At 39.3% G+C, this 14,970-nt stretch overlaps 1 protein-coding gene across 3 annotated transcripts in view; it reads left to right on the top strand.

Moving 5' to 3' along the window:
• The window catches only part of MAST4 (microtubule associated serine/threonine kinase family member 4), a 781,800-nt gene that overhangs the window by 224,081 nt on the left and 542,749 nt on the right, over positions 1-14,970 (top strand). For all 3 annotated transcript variants that reach the window (XM_078153164.1, XM_021007208.2, XM_021007207.2), the window contains exon 2: positions 7,598-7,751. In XM_078153164.1, coding sequence (XP_078009290.1) covers positions 7,598-7,751 — 154 coding nt within the window. The remainder of the gene's footprint in view (positions 1-7,597; positions 7,752-14,970) is intronic.

Here is a 14,970-nt window from a genome sequence, read left to right as displayed (position 1 = left end):
ATTTATAAAATTCTTCTTCCAGTTACACTATAATCCACAATGCCCCTAATACATATGTATAGAAATGTATAAAATATTTATTATTTCCTTTTTGGAAATTGGGTCTCCTTGTCACTCACACTCCCAATGCATCCCTCACTCACGAATCTGATCCTCACTGCTAACCTGCTCTGTTTCTGACCTGGGTTGGTTTGCCCTTCTGTAGGCAGTTTCCTGCTGTCAGCAAACACTGCATTGCAATTAGATTTAGTTTAGCAGCTGATGAATTTAGCCTTCTGCAGCTCAGAACTCCTGAGCTCAAGCAATCCTCCAGCCTTTACCTCTCCAGTAGCTGGTTTTGCAGGCATTCATCACCATGCCTGGCCTTGTATGGATTATTCTGCTAACATTTTTTGTAACAATGGTGAAGTTGACATGTAGGTATATTAATGCTCTCCCAGTGCCTGTTTTTTTGGAGGAGGGAAGGGATGAGGTAACAAGGTCTGAGTTTTTTTGAGCAAGCCTTCAATGTCCACCTTCCTTCTTTTACATTCTTTTAGTCAGTCCCTCAGTGTTCTCAAAACCGTGCAGCCTCTACCACCTAACATTGCTAGTTGCAAAAATACATCATTAGATGCAAGTATCCTAGGGGGGCATTTAGTTCCATAGGAACAATGTTTCTATACCCAAAGTAAGAAATATGGTAACCAGTGAGCAGACCAGTGGCTTTGGGGACAATGTATTAGCTTGCATTGTTAAAGGTAATCATTAAAAATGGAGTGGGATTTTATGATTTAGGATTAATAGAGCTAGAGCTGGGAGGGACCCCAAACATTATCTAGTTTGACTCCTCTTTTTATAGATGAGAAAACTGAGGAAGTGATTTGCCCAATACAACATATGTAGTAAGCATCAGAGGGGTTAGGTCCTCTGTGTTCATGGTAGGATTTGATAGTGTATTTAGTATGCAACATATTACACAATTTGATTTTAGCATATTAATTTAAATTATAGAAATTGTTGCTGAGTCTTATCAGTCATTGTCTGACTCTTTGTGATCCTACTTGGGGTTTTCTTGGCAAAGATACTGAAGTGGTTTTCCATTTCCTTCTCCAGCTCATTTGACAGATGAAGAAATGGAGGCAAACAGGGTCTGAGGCTGGATTTGAGCTCATGAAGTTGAGTTTTCTAGGCTCCAGGCTCGCCATTATATCCACTGTGCCATTTAACTTCACCTCCATCACTGCTGCCGCCACCACCACCACTGCCACCACTACATTTATATAGTGCTTGCTATGTGCCCAGCATTGTACTAAGTACTTTACAGTTATTATCTCACTTGATCTCAATCCTGGAAGCTAAGTGCTATTATTATCCTAATTTTATAGATGAAAAAATGAGGCAGAGGGTAGATAACTTGCCAAGGGTCACACAGCTAGTAAGTGTATGAGGCCAGACTTGAACTGTGGTCTTCCTGACTCTAGGCCCACCACTCTACCCACTGTATCACTTAGCTGCCCACTAGCATTAATTAATCTGCCTGTCTTCCCATAGCCCCTCCAACATCGACTATTTCTATCATATTTGTCAGTTTGCTGCCAACCATTATTTCTTTGCCTTCTGACTAAACTGGTGGCTTTTTTGAAAATTAAGTTAAGTCTGTATTGCTTTGTGTTGCCATTAGACTTTGGCTGAGTTAATGAAGGGCTTTAATTCATTGAGATACTTTTTTCTTATAGTTCAATAGACTTACGCAATAGTAGATTTTCTTCAGGCTGGACTTATTGGTAGCCTCAGTGGTAATTTGCACAAATTAAGCATCTCTGATTTCTCATTTATTAGGGATCTCTAGGTATAAATTAATAAACTTAGATATAAAATATTAACATTTTTCATAGAATTGCAGAATTTTAGTTCAGGAAGAGACCTTAGAGATATTTTAGTTTAATTCTCTCATTTTATGCTTGAGGAAACTGAGGCATAGAAAAGTTAACAGAATTCCTTAAAATCACCTAACTGGTGGAGTCTAGACTAGAACTCGGGATCTCCTGACTCCTTGTCCTTCTCATTTCCAAATCAATTCTATTGTCAGGAAAGAGTAAGGAAAGCCAGATTCCTTCTATTCATTGTCTTTCATGATGAACTGTTTTTCTGATTTTTAAGCATTGATCTTAAATTAAAATTAAAAAAAACCCCACTATAGTTTCACCGGGTAACTGTGAGGAAAAAATGAGAAAGGGAGAGAAGTAGGGAGAGGGGGTAGATCTATTCTGCATGCCAGAATTTCCTGCCTTTTTCTCTTCTTTCTTCCTTCTTTTCCTTTTTTCCCACTATTCAATCAGACAAGTATTTATTAAGTATCTATTACTTATCAGCCAATCACTGAAACATCAAACATTTATTAAGTACTTACTGTATGCCAGGCACTGTACTAATGGGTGGAGATACAAATAATAACTAAAAGAAATCCCTCTTTCAAGTAGCAGGCATTATGTAGGGAATAGGATCATCATATTGCAAGCAGAAGTTAAGTGACTTTGCAGGCTTTCACTGGCAGCAAGTAGTAGCACCAAGATTTGAACTCACATCTTTGGACTTCAAATTCAATGCTCATTGCATTTCATCACTAGTACTGACAATGTCTTATGTGTCAGATAATAAGAAAGAGATGTAGACTTCAATTCTTGTCCCTCTCCATCTTTTCCCGGATTATAAGATAGGGGGCCTGTAGATTATAAAATGTTGCTTCAACTTTTATTTTTGTTGTTGAAAATTGTAGGCATGTAAATCTAGAAGATATAATAGGAACAATTCTTTAAATCACAGTATTTAAAGATAAACAGAAGCTTTTTCTTTATCTTGTTTGAAATATTCAGTTTTTCTCCTTTTCCTAGTTTATCATTGTGGTATCAGAGTAAAAACTGATATTTTATATGGCAGGTGAAGCTTTGCCAAGCACTTGACAGCAAAGACTCATTTGACTGTTTCAACAAGCCCATAAGACAGAGCAGGCCTTATTATTCCCGTATTGTTGGTTAGTCATTTTCAGTTGTGTCTAATTCTTCATGACCCCATTTGGAGTTTTCTTGGCAAAGACACTTGTAGTGGTTTGACATTTCCTTCTCCAGCTCATTTGACAGATGAGGCAAACAGAGTGAAGTGACTTGCCTAGGGCCACACAGCTAGTAAGTGTATGAGTCTTCCTGACTCTAGGCCCAGCATTCTATGCACTATGGCGCCACCTAGCCACCCCATTATTCCCATATTACAGGTGAGGAAACTGAGGGTCACCACGGTGAAATAACTTTTTCCCCTGACAGAGCCGGGAATCAAACCCGGGTCTTCTGACCTCACGGCTGGTGTACTTGCTTCTTTTTGCCACACTTCTTCCCTAGTTGTGGTACTCAATAGAAGCCCTGTGTTGGAAGTTCTATTTTGCAAAGAAGGTTCAAGTTCATTAGTGACATTTATTGCTCACCAGGCAAGAATGTGTTCCATGTACAAGTTGCCTCCCCCATTATAATTCCTCAGGGTAGGGTTGTTTTGCTTTTTTCTTTGCAGTCTTCAGAGCTTAGCTAGGTGTTTAGCACATAGTAGATACTTAATATTTGTCAGATTGATGGGCCCATGTGAGAGGAGGCTGAAAGAAATTGGAGTGTGCTTAGAAGGACATAGGACAAAATCTTTTTTTTATTGGGATTCCATGGGATTTTGTTGTGGCAATAACTTTGAGTGTACTTAGAGCAGACAGATTCTCGTGTTTTCTTAGACCTAGTCATTTGGAACATCGAGGAGAGTGGATTGGGGTGATATATCTAGGAAAGCCAGGTCAGAATTTGTCAACCAAGTAGAAATTCTGCAGATCTAAGAGTTTTGGAATTTTTTTCCCCTTAAAGTTGTCTCTTCCCTTTTAAAGGAAACTCAGTGTGTGTTTTCAGACAGTCACATTGCCATCAGGAAAGTGATTCTCTTTGTAGGTATTCCCAAGACCATTTATTTTATAATAAAGGAAGGAGTGAAAACCCAGGCATGGAATTGCATAGGAGCATAGATTTAGAATACAAAAAAGAACTTTTGAGACCACCCAGTCCATGGGTTCTCAGTTGGGTCCAATGAACTTGTTTTTTAAATAAAATTGATAACTGTCTTTCAGCATAATTTAATTTTCTTTATCATCTCTATGTATTTTCTTTCTGCATTTAAAAACATTCTGAGAAGGCTACATAGGCTTTACCAGAAGGCCAAAGGAATCCAGAATACAAAAACGGTTAAGAATCTCTTGTCTAGGAGAGTAAGGGCCAAAAGTTCTTAGCATAGGTAAGCAGAGGCATGTTTAAAGGGTACAGGTTCCCCACCCCTGGTATAGCATGCCTGCCAAGGCACACCCTAATGCCTCCTTCCTCCCCCTACCCCTGGCAATGACATTTTATGTTTATTTAACAAAATGAAATTAACTTTAGGTAATTTTTAAAAATAGTTCAATTTTAGTTCCTTTAGCTTGATCAGTAAAAGGCAACAAGCCAAGAAGGGTTTTCCAAGTGCACTATGTGCCAGGCATGGTGCTAAGTACTGGAAAATAATACCATGTATGATTGAGTACTATTCCACAAAAGTTCATGTGTTTTTAAAAATAATGCCTTAGGTGCACACTCTAATAAAATATATTGTGCACACCTCTATGGATAAGTAAGTTATGTAGCTCTGCGCCTAGGTCTTCACTCCAGATCTCTTTTCGCTAAACCAGGGCTGAGGGAACAAAGCAGTAAGTTTCTCAGGAGCAGTTTTCATTTCAACAAATGTGTTTTCAGAAGGTGCTAGGTGTTTGACATCTCAGGCAAATGGAAAATATGAAAGAAATTTGTGATGCGGTCCCTGCCATCCAAGAGAATTTCAGGACCCCCAAGCCCGTTAGGAGTTTTCGAAACCTCAGTAGCAGGTTGTGGACTAGAGATGCTTAGAAGTGGTCTTCTGAGGGTCCTGTGAATGATAACTTTGAAGGCAGCCTCTGTGCTTCGATGCTGAGCTATGTACATTGCCCCTGTGTGTTATGGTGACTTTGGGACTTTGGAAAAAGTTGAAAAACATTAAATGGATATCATTTAAAGTAGAAGGCCTAAAGTGGCATGCCTGATGTCTTACATAAGCTCCTGGGTGTGATGAAATGTTTTTAAAGAGATCATGAGTGTTCAATTCAGTATACAAAATGAAAAATAAATGGTAAGGCTGCAGTGGACCATTTAGAGATGCTGTGACTAATTGCAAGAAAAATGTTAGAGCCACTGACAGGCTAGGGAAAATTTAGAAAAATGGCCTATTTAGAGACAGGCCTGGTGGGAGTGTGATCTGATGGTTAGATTGGAATGGCATCCAGGGGCTTGGCTCTGTTCTTTCAAATATTTTCCTCCAGAGCTATATGCCTCCTCTCCATTTTCTTGGATGTAAACGATCATTTCCCTTATCCCATAAAGGGGTTGACTATGATTAAAAATACTGGCTCATGGTTCTACAGTCATATAGCAAAACGCAATTTCTTTTTCACAATTTCCTGTCTCATTTTTATGTCTCCCCCATTTTATATCTTTCCTGACTTGGTAGGAAAGAGAAATGCCCAGAAAGGCTATGTAAGGAAACCACACCACTGCTGTCTTAAGAATTACCTTCCTTCGGCCTGTTTGGTTTTTTGCCCTGCTAATCTCTAATATAACAATCTTCTCCATGGTAATTAAATATAATATTACAAGCGGAGGAATTTAACTTCAGTTGAAAAATAAATGCAGGAGTTGGTGAACCTTATACAATAAACATTTGCATTTTATGCAGCTGTCGCATAGAATTAAGAGGAAATGCTGTAAGGAGAGCTGGACCTTAACTGGGTGGATGTTTGCCATATTCAGTCTCAGAATCCCAGTTCTTTTGAGTCCTTCTGGACTTGAATATGCCCAAGGTGCTTTGAAGAATGTCAGTGGCACATTGCCACCTTGTGGCCACAAGAGTTTCCTTCTTTATTTATTTATTTGTAACAGAAAAAGTAAATCGGAAAAAAAGAAATTCCAGCTTCGTAATTTTCAAGTACCTTGAGCTAGCATATCTAGTGAATGCTTTTATTTAAAGTGAGCACGTGCACAACACCAGTGGAGTCAGAATTTGGGTATATACTGAAGAGGTGGGTGTGGATGTGCCTTTTTTAAATATCTACCTGGGCATTTGTGTATCTGAAAGCATGTTTCTCCTAAATATGTAAGTTAAAAAATATGCTTTTGTTCAAGCATGGAATTTTTTTCTCCTAAGAACTGGGCAGATATTTTAAAAATAATTATTTTTGTCTGTACCTGTGATTTCATCAGGGTATGGGACTCTGTAATGAAGAAAGTCCATTAATCAGTTTATTGTTCAGTTGTTTCAATAATTTCAAACTCTTCATGACACCATTTTGGGATTTTCTTGGCAAAGATACTGGAGTGGTTTGCCATTTCCTTCTCCAGTTAATTTTACAGATGAGGAAACTAAGGCAAACAGTGAGAAGCGACTTGCCCAGGGCCACAGAGCCAGTAAGTGTCTGAGGCCAGATTTGAACTCTGGGAAGAGGAGACTTCCTGACTGCAGGCCCAGCACTCTATCCACTACACCACCTAGCTGCCTCATTACCCATTAACCAATGCAGATCAACTGTTTTGCATCTTATAGATAGCCTTAGTGAGCTGCCTAGAACACTGAGAGACCAAATGATTTGTTCAGGGTCAAAAACTTCATTCTTGGGCCTTTATCTTACTGACACTAATGCTCATTCTCTGTTAGCTTTCCATTCATTCATAAAATTATTAGAATCATAGATTTGGAGCTAGAAGGGATCTTAGAGACTTTTTGGTCAAGTTGAGCTTCTCATTTTACAGATGAGGAAACTGAGGGGGGAAAAGCTAAGGGTCCTCTGAGGCAGGATTTGAACCCAGGTCTTCTAGAATCTAAGTCTTCTTTTACAGGTATCATTAAAGTAAACATGGCTAATGGTGTGAAAGGAGGGATTTTATTTAAGAAAAAAAAAACAAGCAACATTTTTAATAGCTGAGGAAATGGAAGCTTAGGTTAAGTGACTTGCCCAGTCCTACAATTAATGTGTGGGCAAAAGGACCCAAACCGAGATCTATCCTCATACCAACTCCAGCATTTCTTTCTATTCTATCATGTGGCCTCTCTTCAAGTGATTTTGTCTATTGAAAATCAAAAACCGAAAACAAAAGACACTGTATAGTTTCTTTTTCCTTGTAACAGATTTCCTTTAAAGTATTGCGTAGTGACAGATGGATCTGTGTGTTGGTGGCACTTTGAAAATACCTGCACGTTTCCAAGAATCGATATACAAGTAACTTTCCCTCCTGTGAATAACTGAAGATGTATGTTAATTGTCCACAAGCTCATTTTGCTACTAGGCAGAGAGCCTTACAGATGAAAAACACTACCTTGGATCTCTGCAATTCCCAGAACTAACCAATCAAGTTCAAGACAAAATGGGATGGGGAGAGAAGAAAAGGAAATATGAAGCAAATAGCTCATTAGTCTTGCCTTCTGGGCTTGGAGGGAATGTGATCCCTCAGAAAGTGACACTTTTTTTTTGTCTTCGCAGCTTGATCACATATTGTCCCCTCCGCCCATGCCATTTCGAAAATGCAGCAACCCTGATGTATCTGCCGTCCCTGGAAAATCACTTAAATTTAAAAGACAGCTGAGCGAAGATGGGAAGCAGCTGAGGCGAGGGAGCCTTGGGGGAGCACTGACTGGTGAGTACTGGGAAGGTGGCTTGCCAGGATGTTACTGGGTTTAGCTTTTCCTTTGAAGGGTCCAGAGTAGCCAGTTATGCCCAAACTCCTCTATCATCTCAGTCTGTGACTCAGGGAAGTTCTAAGGAGCCATCTCAGGTATAACCATTAGGGTCATATAGCTAATTTCAGTGGTCAAAACTGGGATTCGAACCTAGTTCTTCCTGAGTCCAAGTCCATTTTATCCACTGGGTCAGTTTGCTTCTTACTTGGTTCAGGCCTAGCTGTGAAAATTGGCTCATTTGAAAATGTACTGGTTCCCAAGCATTCTGGCAGATGAAATTTGCTCAAACATAGGAAACTTTGATTCAGAGTTAAAAAAACAGCAAAAATAAAATAAAATAAGGAACATCCAGAAGACCCAAGTTTGAATTCTGCCTCAGAATAAATTCTGTAGTCTTCACCACCATGCCTCAGTTGCGTTCTTTTGGTGCCTCTGCAGCCCGGTTCTCCCATTTGTGAGTTCTTGGAATCCCCACATTTTGGGGAAGATCAGCCAATTCTTCATTCTCTGAGCTTCGCCTTCATTCCTCAATTGCATTCTTCCTCTTCCCCTGCAGTCCACCCTTTTACCTCCTACCCTTGCTTTTCAGCTCTATGGAGGGTGAGAGAAAACATTCACATACATCTAAGCCACTTAGAGTAAGGCTTATGACAGTAAGAAGACTAGCAGGAAGGAGTTTGGTTCAAGTGTAAGAAAACAATAGACCTAAAGATGGTTTCCCTTCCCTTTATATTAGAATGTAAGCTCCTTGAGGGCAGGAACTATCATTCTCTTTCCTGGTACGTAGTAAGTACTTAGTTAATGCTTGTTGACTAGCTGCATGATAATTAGCAAGTCATTTAATCTCTATGTGCCTCAGTTTCCTCAAATATAAAATGAGGGGTCAGACTTCATGGCCTCTCTGATCTCTGGTTTGTCTGTTTTCTCACAGGACTCTACTTTCTTGATAGGACTAATCCTATTCCTGCCTTACTCCTGGATAAGAAGTAGCTCTTTTCTGGCTGTAGCCTTACCAATAGTCCTGTCAACCAGCTGTCTTCCATGCCTGGAATTCTCTCCTTCCTTATCCCAGCCTCCTAGTTCCTTCCAGTGTCAGCTCAAGTCTGGTCATCTGCATGCTCTTCCCTAGTGATCCTTGGTTTTAGTGCATTTCCTCTGAGATTACCCCCCAGTTTATCTTGCATATGTCTCGTTTATATACGTAGTTGTTTGTATGTTGTCTCCCACTTAATAGCCTGCGAATTCTTTGAGAGCGGTGACTTTTTTTTTTGCCTTTTTCTTTTTTTATTACCAGTGCTTACCACAGTGCCTGGCACAGAGCAGGTACTTGATGAATGCTTGTTGACTGACTACCAAGTCTTGGTCATAACTGTGAAGCCAAATTTACTTCCAGGATCCTTTTTTCCTGTTAGTTTTGTGCACATTTGTGTATCATCATCATCATCTCATGTTGTAAGTGTTATTATTGACCATCTTTCTGGCTATTGTTTCCTTACAAATGAGCCAATTTTTTTACTGCTTGTTTTCTTACTGTGTTATGATTGTTACTGTATTCCAGGGGTGGGGAACCTGCGACCTCGAGGCCACATGTAGCCCTCTAGGTCCTCAAGTGTGGCCCTTTGACTGAGTTCAGGTTCTATAGAACAAATCCTTTTATTAAGGGGATGTGAATATTTTCTCTCTCCATGTTCAGTTAAAAGACCTCGTGATTAGATTTGTAAGTGTCCAGACAAATGTTTTATCTTGCTTTCTGTTGGACTTATTGTATCACTGCTCATTCCTGTATGATTCCAGTCATGATCCAGAAAACCAAACCTTGGCCAGCACCACAATCCCTGAATATATAAACAATTCCCCTGTTTTTCTGTGAAACTGAAAACAAGTCTACAAACGATACTCAAGAGCAGAGATGTCAGACTTCCTGCTAGCCCCAAATTGCCTGAATCAGATTACAATGTAATCGGTAAATGTTTAACAACGTAAATAAAAATGTAGTGCAACGCGGGTAAGGTTACTTGGCGGTTTTCTAGTCAATATAGGGCCAGCAGAGATCCTTTCCTATTTGAGTTTTCAAAATCTGCCTAGAGGAGTTTGAGATTCATATTTATAATACAATTGTGCCTGTCAGGGATTTCAAACTGATGTCCTGGAGACATCTTAAACTCACCATATCCAAAAGCCAACTTGCTGTCCCTCACCCCTCTTCCGTACTTTTCTGTTTCTGCTGGAGATGCCATCGTTCTTCTAGGCTGCCAGGTCCAAACTTTGGCATCATCCCCGACTTCTCTCTTTCTACCATTCCACATAATGGGCTCAACAGCCAAATCTGCTCATTTCTCATTTCATAACATCTCTTGTATCTGGACCCCTTTTCTCTACCCTTTGTTCTGACTTCCTGCCTACATTATTTTTTTTGTCTTTTTTTTTTTTGTGAGGCAGTCGGGGTTAAGTGACTTGCCCAAGGTCACACATTTAGTTAAGTGTCTGAGGCCAGATTTGAACTCACGAATATGAGTCTTCTTGATTTCCATGATTCTATTCACTGCACCATCTACCTGCCTGCTGCTCCCTCCACATACTTGAGAACCTATCTCTTCCTTCAGGAGTCAACTTTTCCTTCATAAGCTCTAATTCCTGCTAAAGTTTTTTTTTCCTGATCCCCTCCACTCCTTAAATGCTTTTTTTGCCTTTTATTTGAATGTTTTATATCTTTTTGTATTTTTAAAATATTTATACTATGTATTCTTATTTAAGTCTTTGCCATCTCCCCCATTAGTAGAAATTGTTTCATTTATTATATTTTTACCCTTAGCGCTAGGATGATGCCTAACACAAAAGAGATGCTTAATAAATATTTGTTAATAAATTGATAACATTTATCCCATTTTCTCATTGGAAAATGTCCTAGATTAGTATTTGAGATTTCTAGTTACTGGGAAGCTTGGGTACCTTGAAACTTCAGCCTGACTACTTGGAATCAATTGCAGGGGGTGGTGGTGGCAGAGATTTAGGTGCCATCTGAGTAGCTAATCTAATAATACATAATTTAAACTCATAATATGGCTGTTGAAAGTAGATACTTTTCTAGGGACAAAGGTAATAAGCAGTCCAGGAGTAGAGAGAAGTGGGTGAGGGGAAAGGGAAATATGTTTTTTTTTCTTTGAATCTCTAAGCAGTAATTGCTTAATCAATTTTTGTTGATTGAATGACTGATAGTAGAATCCTTGAGCAAACCCAGCTTTGGGGATGGAAAAAAAAGTCTATCATTGCCTTCCACCCTGACCCAACGGGATAGTTATTGGTGACAAGGTTTTGTCCTTGAAACAATCTATTCAAATTGTTTCTTCTTGACTACCATTTTGATTCAGTACCTATAGGATATTTTATTAAAAATAAAATTGGACAGTTGTTCTTCAGTGCTGGTCAGAGGTTAGGGGCACGTAAACAACAGGACCCCAGGGGCTGCAGTTTATTGTGTACCTTACCATCTGGTGGTGGAAGTTATTTGGGAGGAGGGGTGAGGAGAGGGAAGGCGATTCACTTTTTATACACCCCGGTATGTGGAGGTCTCTTAAAAGTACTATGTAAACATTTACTGAGATTCCAGCACCCTGGTGAGGAAGATGAGGCAGTATTCTAACCATTTTTCAGACCCATAAAGTACGGCCAGGAGATGTAGTATGCCTGACAGTTCACAGCAAGGAAGTTACAGAACGAGAAGCAGAACCTCAGGATCTCGACTTCTGGCTCCTTGATGTGTAAATGAATGCCCAGAAACCATTACAGTCACTGGGACTGGGGTCTGCTTCGTGGACTTCATAGCCAAGGATCGAAAGGCATCTTTTCTTTATAAAGAGAAGCAGCATTTCTTTTGAATGCTTGAGTGTTTGGGATAGAGGGAGGGTGGAATGTATACACATGTATTGTACATGTGTGGCACACATGTATTATAGATATGCATGTAATATATATACAGTACAGCAGCACCATGCTATCTAGTTCTCTGTATGCATGCATGTTCATGCACACACATATGCAATACACATGTTCCCACATATTTACTTACATAGCATGTACTGTATACACATAAGTGCATATAATAATATATTTCTATGCACAGAATTGACCATGTATTATATATGTAAACACGTGCATGGTATACACAGATATGTCTCTGAAGAACTTTGGAATCGATTGTATGAAGTGGTAGACACTGGCACAGGACCATCCAGCATGGAGTGCCCACATCAAAGAAGGCACTGTGCTCTATGAGCAAAGCAGAATTGCCGTAGCTCAAAAGAAACATGAGATGCACAAATTTAGAGACATCTCCACTCCAAATGTTCAAGTGGAATATTTGTGCCCAACCTGTGGTAGGGCCTTCCAAGCTCATATTTGTCTGATCGGCCAGAGTCGGACACACTGTACCTTCACCCCAACATGGTGATGTCATCACACAGTCCTCGAGAAGGAAGGACAAAAAGCAACCAACAACCACTACGTGTATATACAATACACAGAAATATATACGTATGCATGATGCGTGTTTGTGCATTATTCATCTATGTATATAAGTATGTACACATGCATGTGCACACATACATGCATGTACACATACCCACATGTGCACACACATGCATATGCACACGTGTAATTAGGAAAAGAGTGAGAAATAAAATATTAGTAACCTCAACTGGTATTGTAGTGTTACATCCGGTGCAAAAAACAAATGCAAGTGTTTTTCTTTCATGAAGAGTATAGATTAATTAAGAATGACATACTGGGGGAAAAACAATTTTGAGTAAATGACTTCAAAGAGAAGGGAAAACACAAAGCCAGTTGAATATGCTTGCAGAACTCCACCAGTGTGGAGCCATTATGAACTTCCCTCCTCTCTAACAATGTTGGGGAAAAGAAAAAAACAAAACAAAACAAAACAAAAACACCCTTTAATAAGTATGCATAGTCAATCAAAATATTCCTGCATTATCCATATCCCCCAAATGTCTTAATCTATACCCTGAGTGCGTCAGCTGTCCGTGAAGAGGTGGAGAGTCTGCTTCATGGTCCTCTGGAATTGTGGCTGGTCATTGTGTTGATTAGAGTTCTTAAGGCTTTCAGAGTTCAAATAGATTTTTTAATTGATATCTTTTAATACCACCAGAACTTCACTCGCTATCTCTCACCTTCCCTTTTCCAGTGTACCATCTGATGTAATAAATAACATTTTTTGAAGAAAAAAAAAGGAAGAAAAAATTATCTGCAAAACAGATCAATACATTAAAAACACTAAAAGTATGTGTACAGTATCACATACACATTGAGGTCTCACTGCTGCAAAGGAGTGATGTGGGAATATCTTCTCCTATCTCTTCTTGGGAGCCATGTTTTTCTTTGTGACTGATGTTATAAAAAAGTTTCTATTCATTCAACTCTGCATCAGTTCATGCAAGACTTCTAGGTTTCTCTGAAATGGCCTTTATTGTTTCTTACAACATAATAGTGTTCCATTATATTTCCCCAATTGATAGATTCCCTCACCATCAATTTCTAGTTCTTTCCCACCAAAAAAAAAACCTACTTAAAATATTTTTTTAACAAATTGGTCATTTAAAGATACTTGCAAATATTGTGCATTATCTCTTTGATGATGACCTTGTCATTCAGTCATTTCAGTTGTGTCCGACTCTTTGTGACCCCATTTGGGGTTTTCTTGGCAAAGATATTGGAGTGCATTGCCATTTCTTTCTCCAACTCATTTAACAAATGAGGAAACTGAGGCAAATGGAGTTAAGTGACTTGCCCAGGGTCACACAGCTAGTAAATGTCTGAGGCCAGATTTGAACTCAGGAAGATGAGTCTTCCTGACTCCAAGCTCAGCAGTCCAGCTGCTGTACCACATACCTGTTGAACAGATGAACTTAATGCTGCACAAATGTTAACTAGGGCAAGGTTGGACAGTCCACTGAGAGCACTCCTAATAGGTGGCTCTGCCTAGTCAAGGGGGTAGGAGTCTGGGTGGGATTTCCTTATTGGTTAAAACGAATATTTGAATGTTATGAGTGCAGCAGCGGCGAGTACCACAAGCCAGGAATGTTTATCTAGCCAATGTACTGCCGTGCATGAATAGTTTCTCATCCAAGTACCTCATTAAGCTCCAAGAGCAACTTTAAAAGAATCTAGATGGGGGTAAATCTAACTAAGATATGGCTATTTATAAATGGCTTTGGCATTGAGTGAACATTGCCTCTGAAAACCTAGGATGCACTATACATATCACTTACTGTTTAAAAAAGAAATGCTTGCCAAAGATGGTGCTTGAACACAAGAATTAAAAAGATGAATTCAGATGCACATGAATAGTTAATAAGGGCAGACTAGGATCTCATTTATCCCAGTATCACCCCTTCCTCTAAGGCTAATGGTAGATCTGAATAGAGAACATTCAATTCAAAACATTTATTAAGTGCCTTCTCTGGGCTGGGTGCTATGTTTGTTATTGAGGAATACAAAGATTAAAACAAGAAGCAATCACTATCCTAAAAGAATTATACTTTCATGGTGTGATAAAGGTGATACACTCATAAAGAAATACAAAGTAATTTGAGGTGGGAGACAGAATGGATGATGAGTGGGATCAGGAGGGTGGCCCTTGAATGAAGCAAAAGATTCTAAGAGACCAAGGTGAAGAGGGAGTCAGTTTTAGGCATGGGGAAGTGGGGGGATGGAACTTGAGGGTAGCCTACACTAAAGCACGGAATCCTGAGCTTGGAGAATAGCCAGCAGGCTAGTTTGTCTGGAATATACAGTGATGGGAAATAATGCCAACTATGCCTGGTTGGGGCTTTAAATAAGATTTTATTTTATCCCAGAGGTAATAAGGAGTCATTGAAACTATTTGAGAAAGAAAATGACAAGTAGCTTAGGAATGTTATTTTGATAGCATTGTGGAAGATGGATTCTAGTCTGTTTTTTGGAGGAAATACCAAGGAGATTTCCTTCCTAAGAAAATATCAGAATTGGGTTTTCCATTCTTTTTCATGGTTTCTACTTTCCTTGCTAACAGTGTGTACTATGTTGTACACAGGCAAACCCACAAAAGACAGTACTCGTCTTACCTTGTGGTAAGCCTTACCTGCTATAAAGACCATTCTTGTTAATGTCTACTATTTTCTC

Source organism: Phascolarctos cinereus, unplaced genomic scaffold, assembly GCF_003287225.1.
Source record: "Phascolarctos cinereus isolate Bilbo 61053 unplaced genomic scaffold, phaCin_HiC Scaffold_4;HRSCAF=312, whole genome shotgun sequence".
In the NCBI taxonomy this organism is placed as follows: domain Eukaryota; kingdom Metazoa; phylum Chordata; class Mammalia; order Diprotodontia; family Phascolarctidae; genus Phascolarctos; species Phascolarctos cinereus.
Note: the sequence above shows the minus strand (reverse complement) of the source record. Positions and strands in the feature narration are given on the sequence as shown.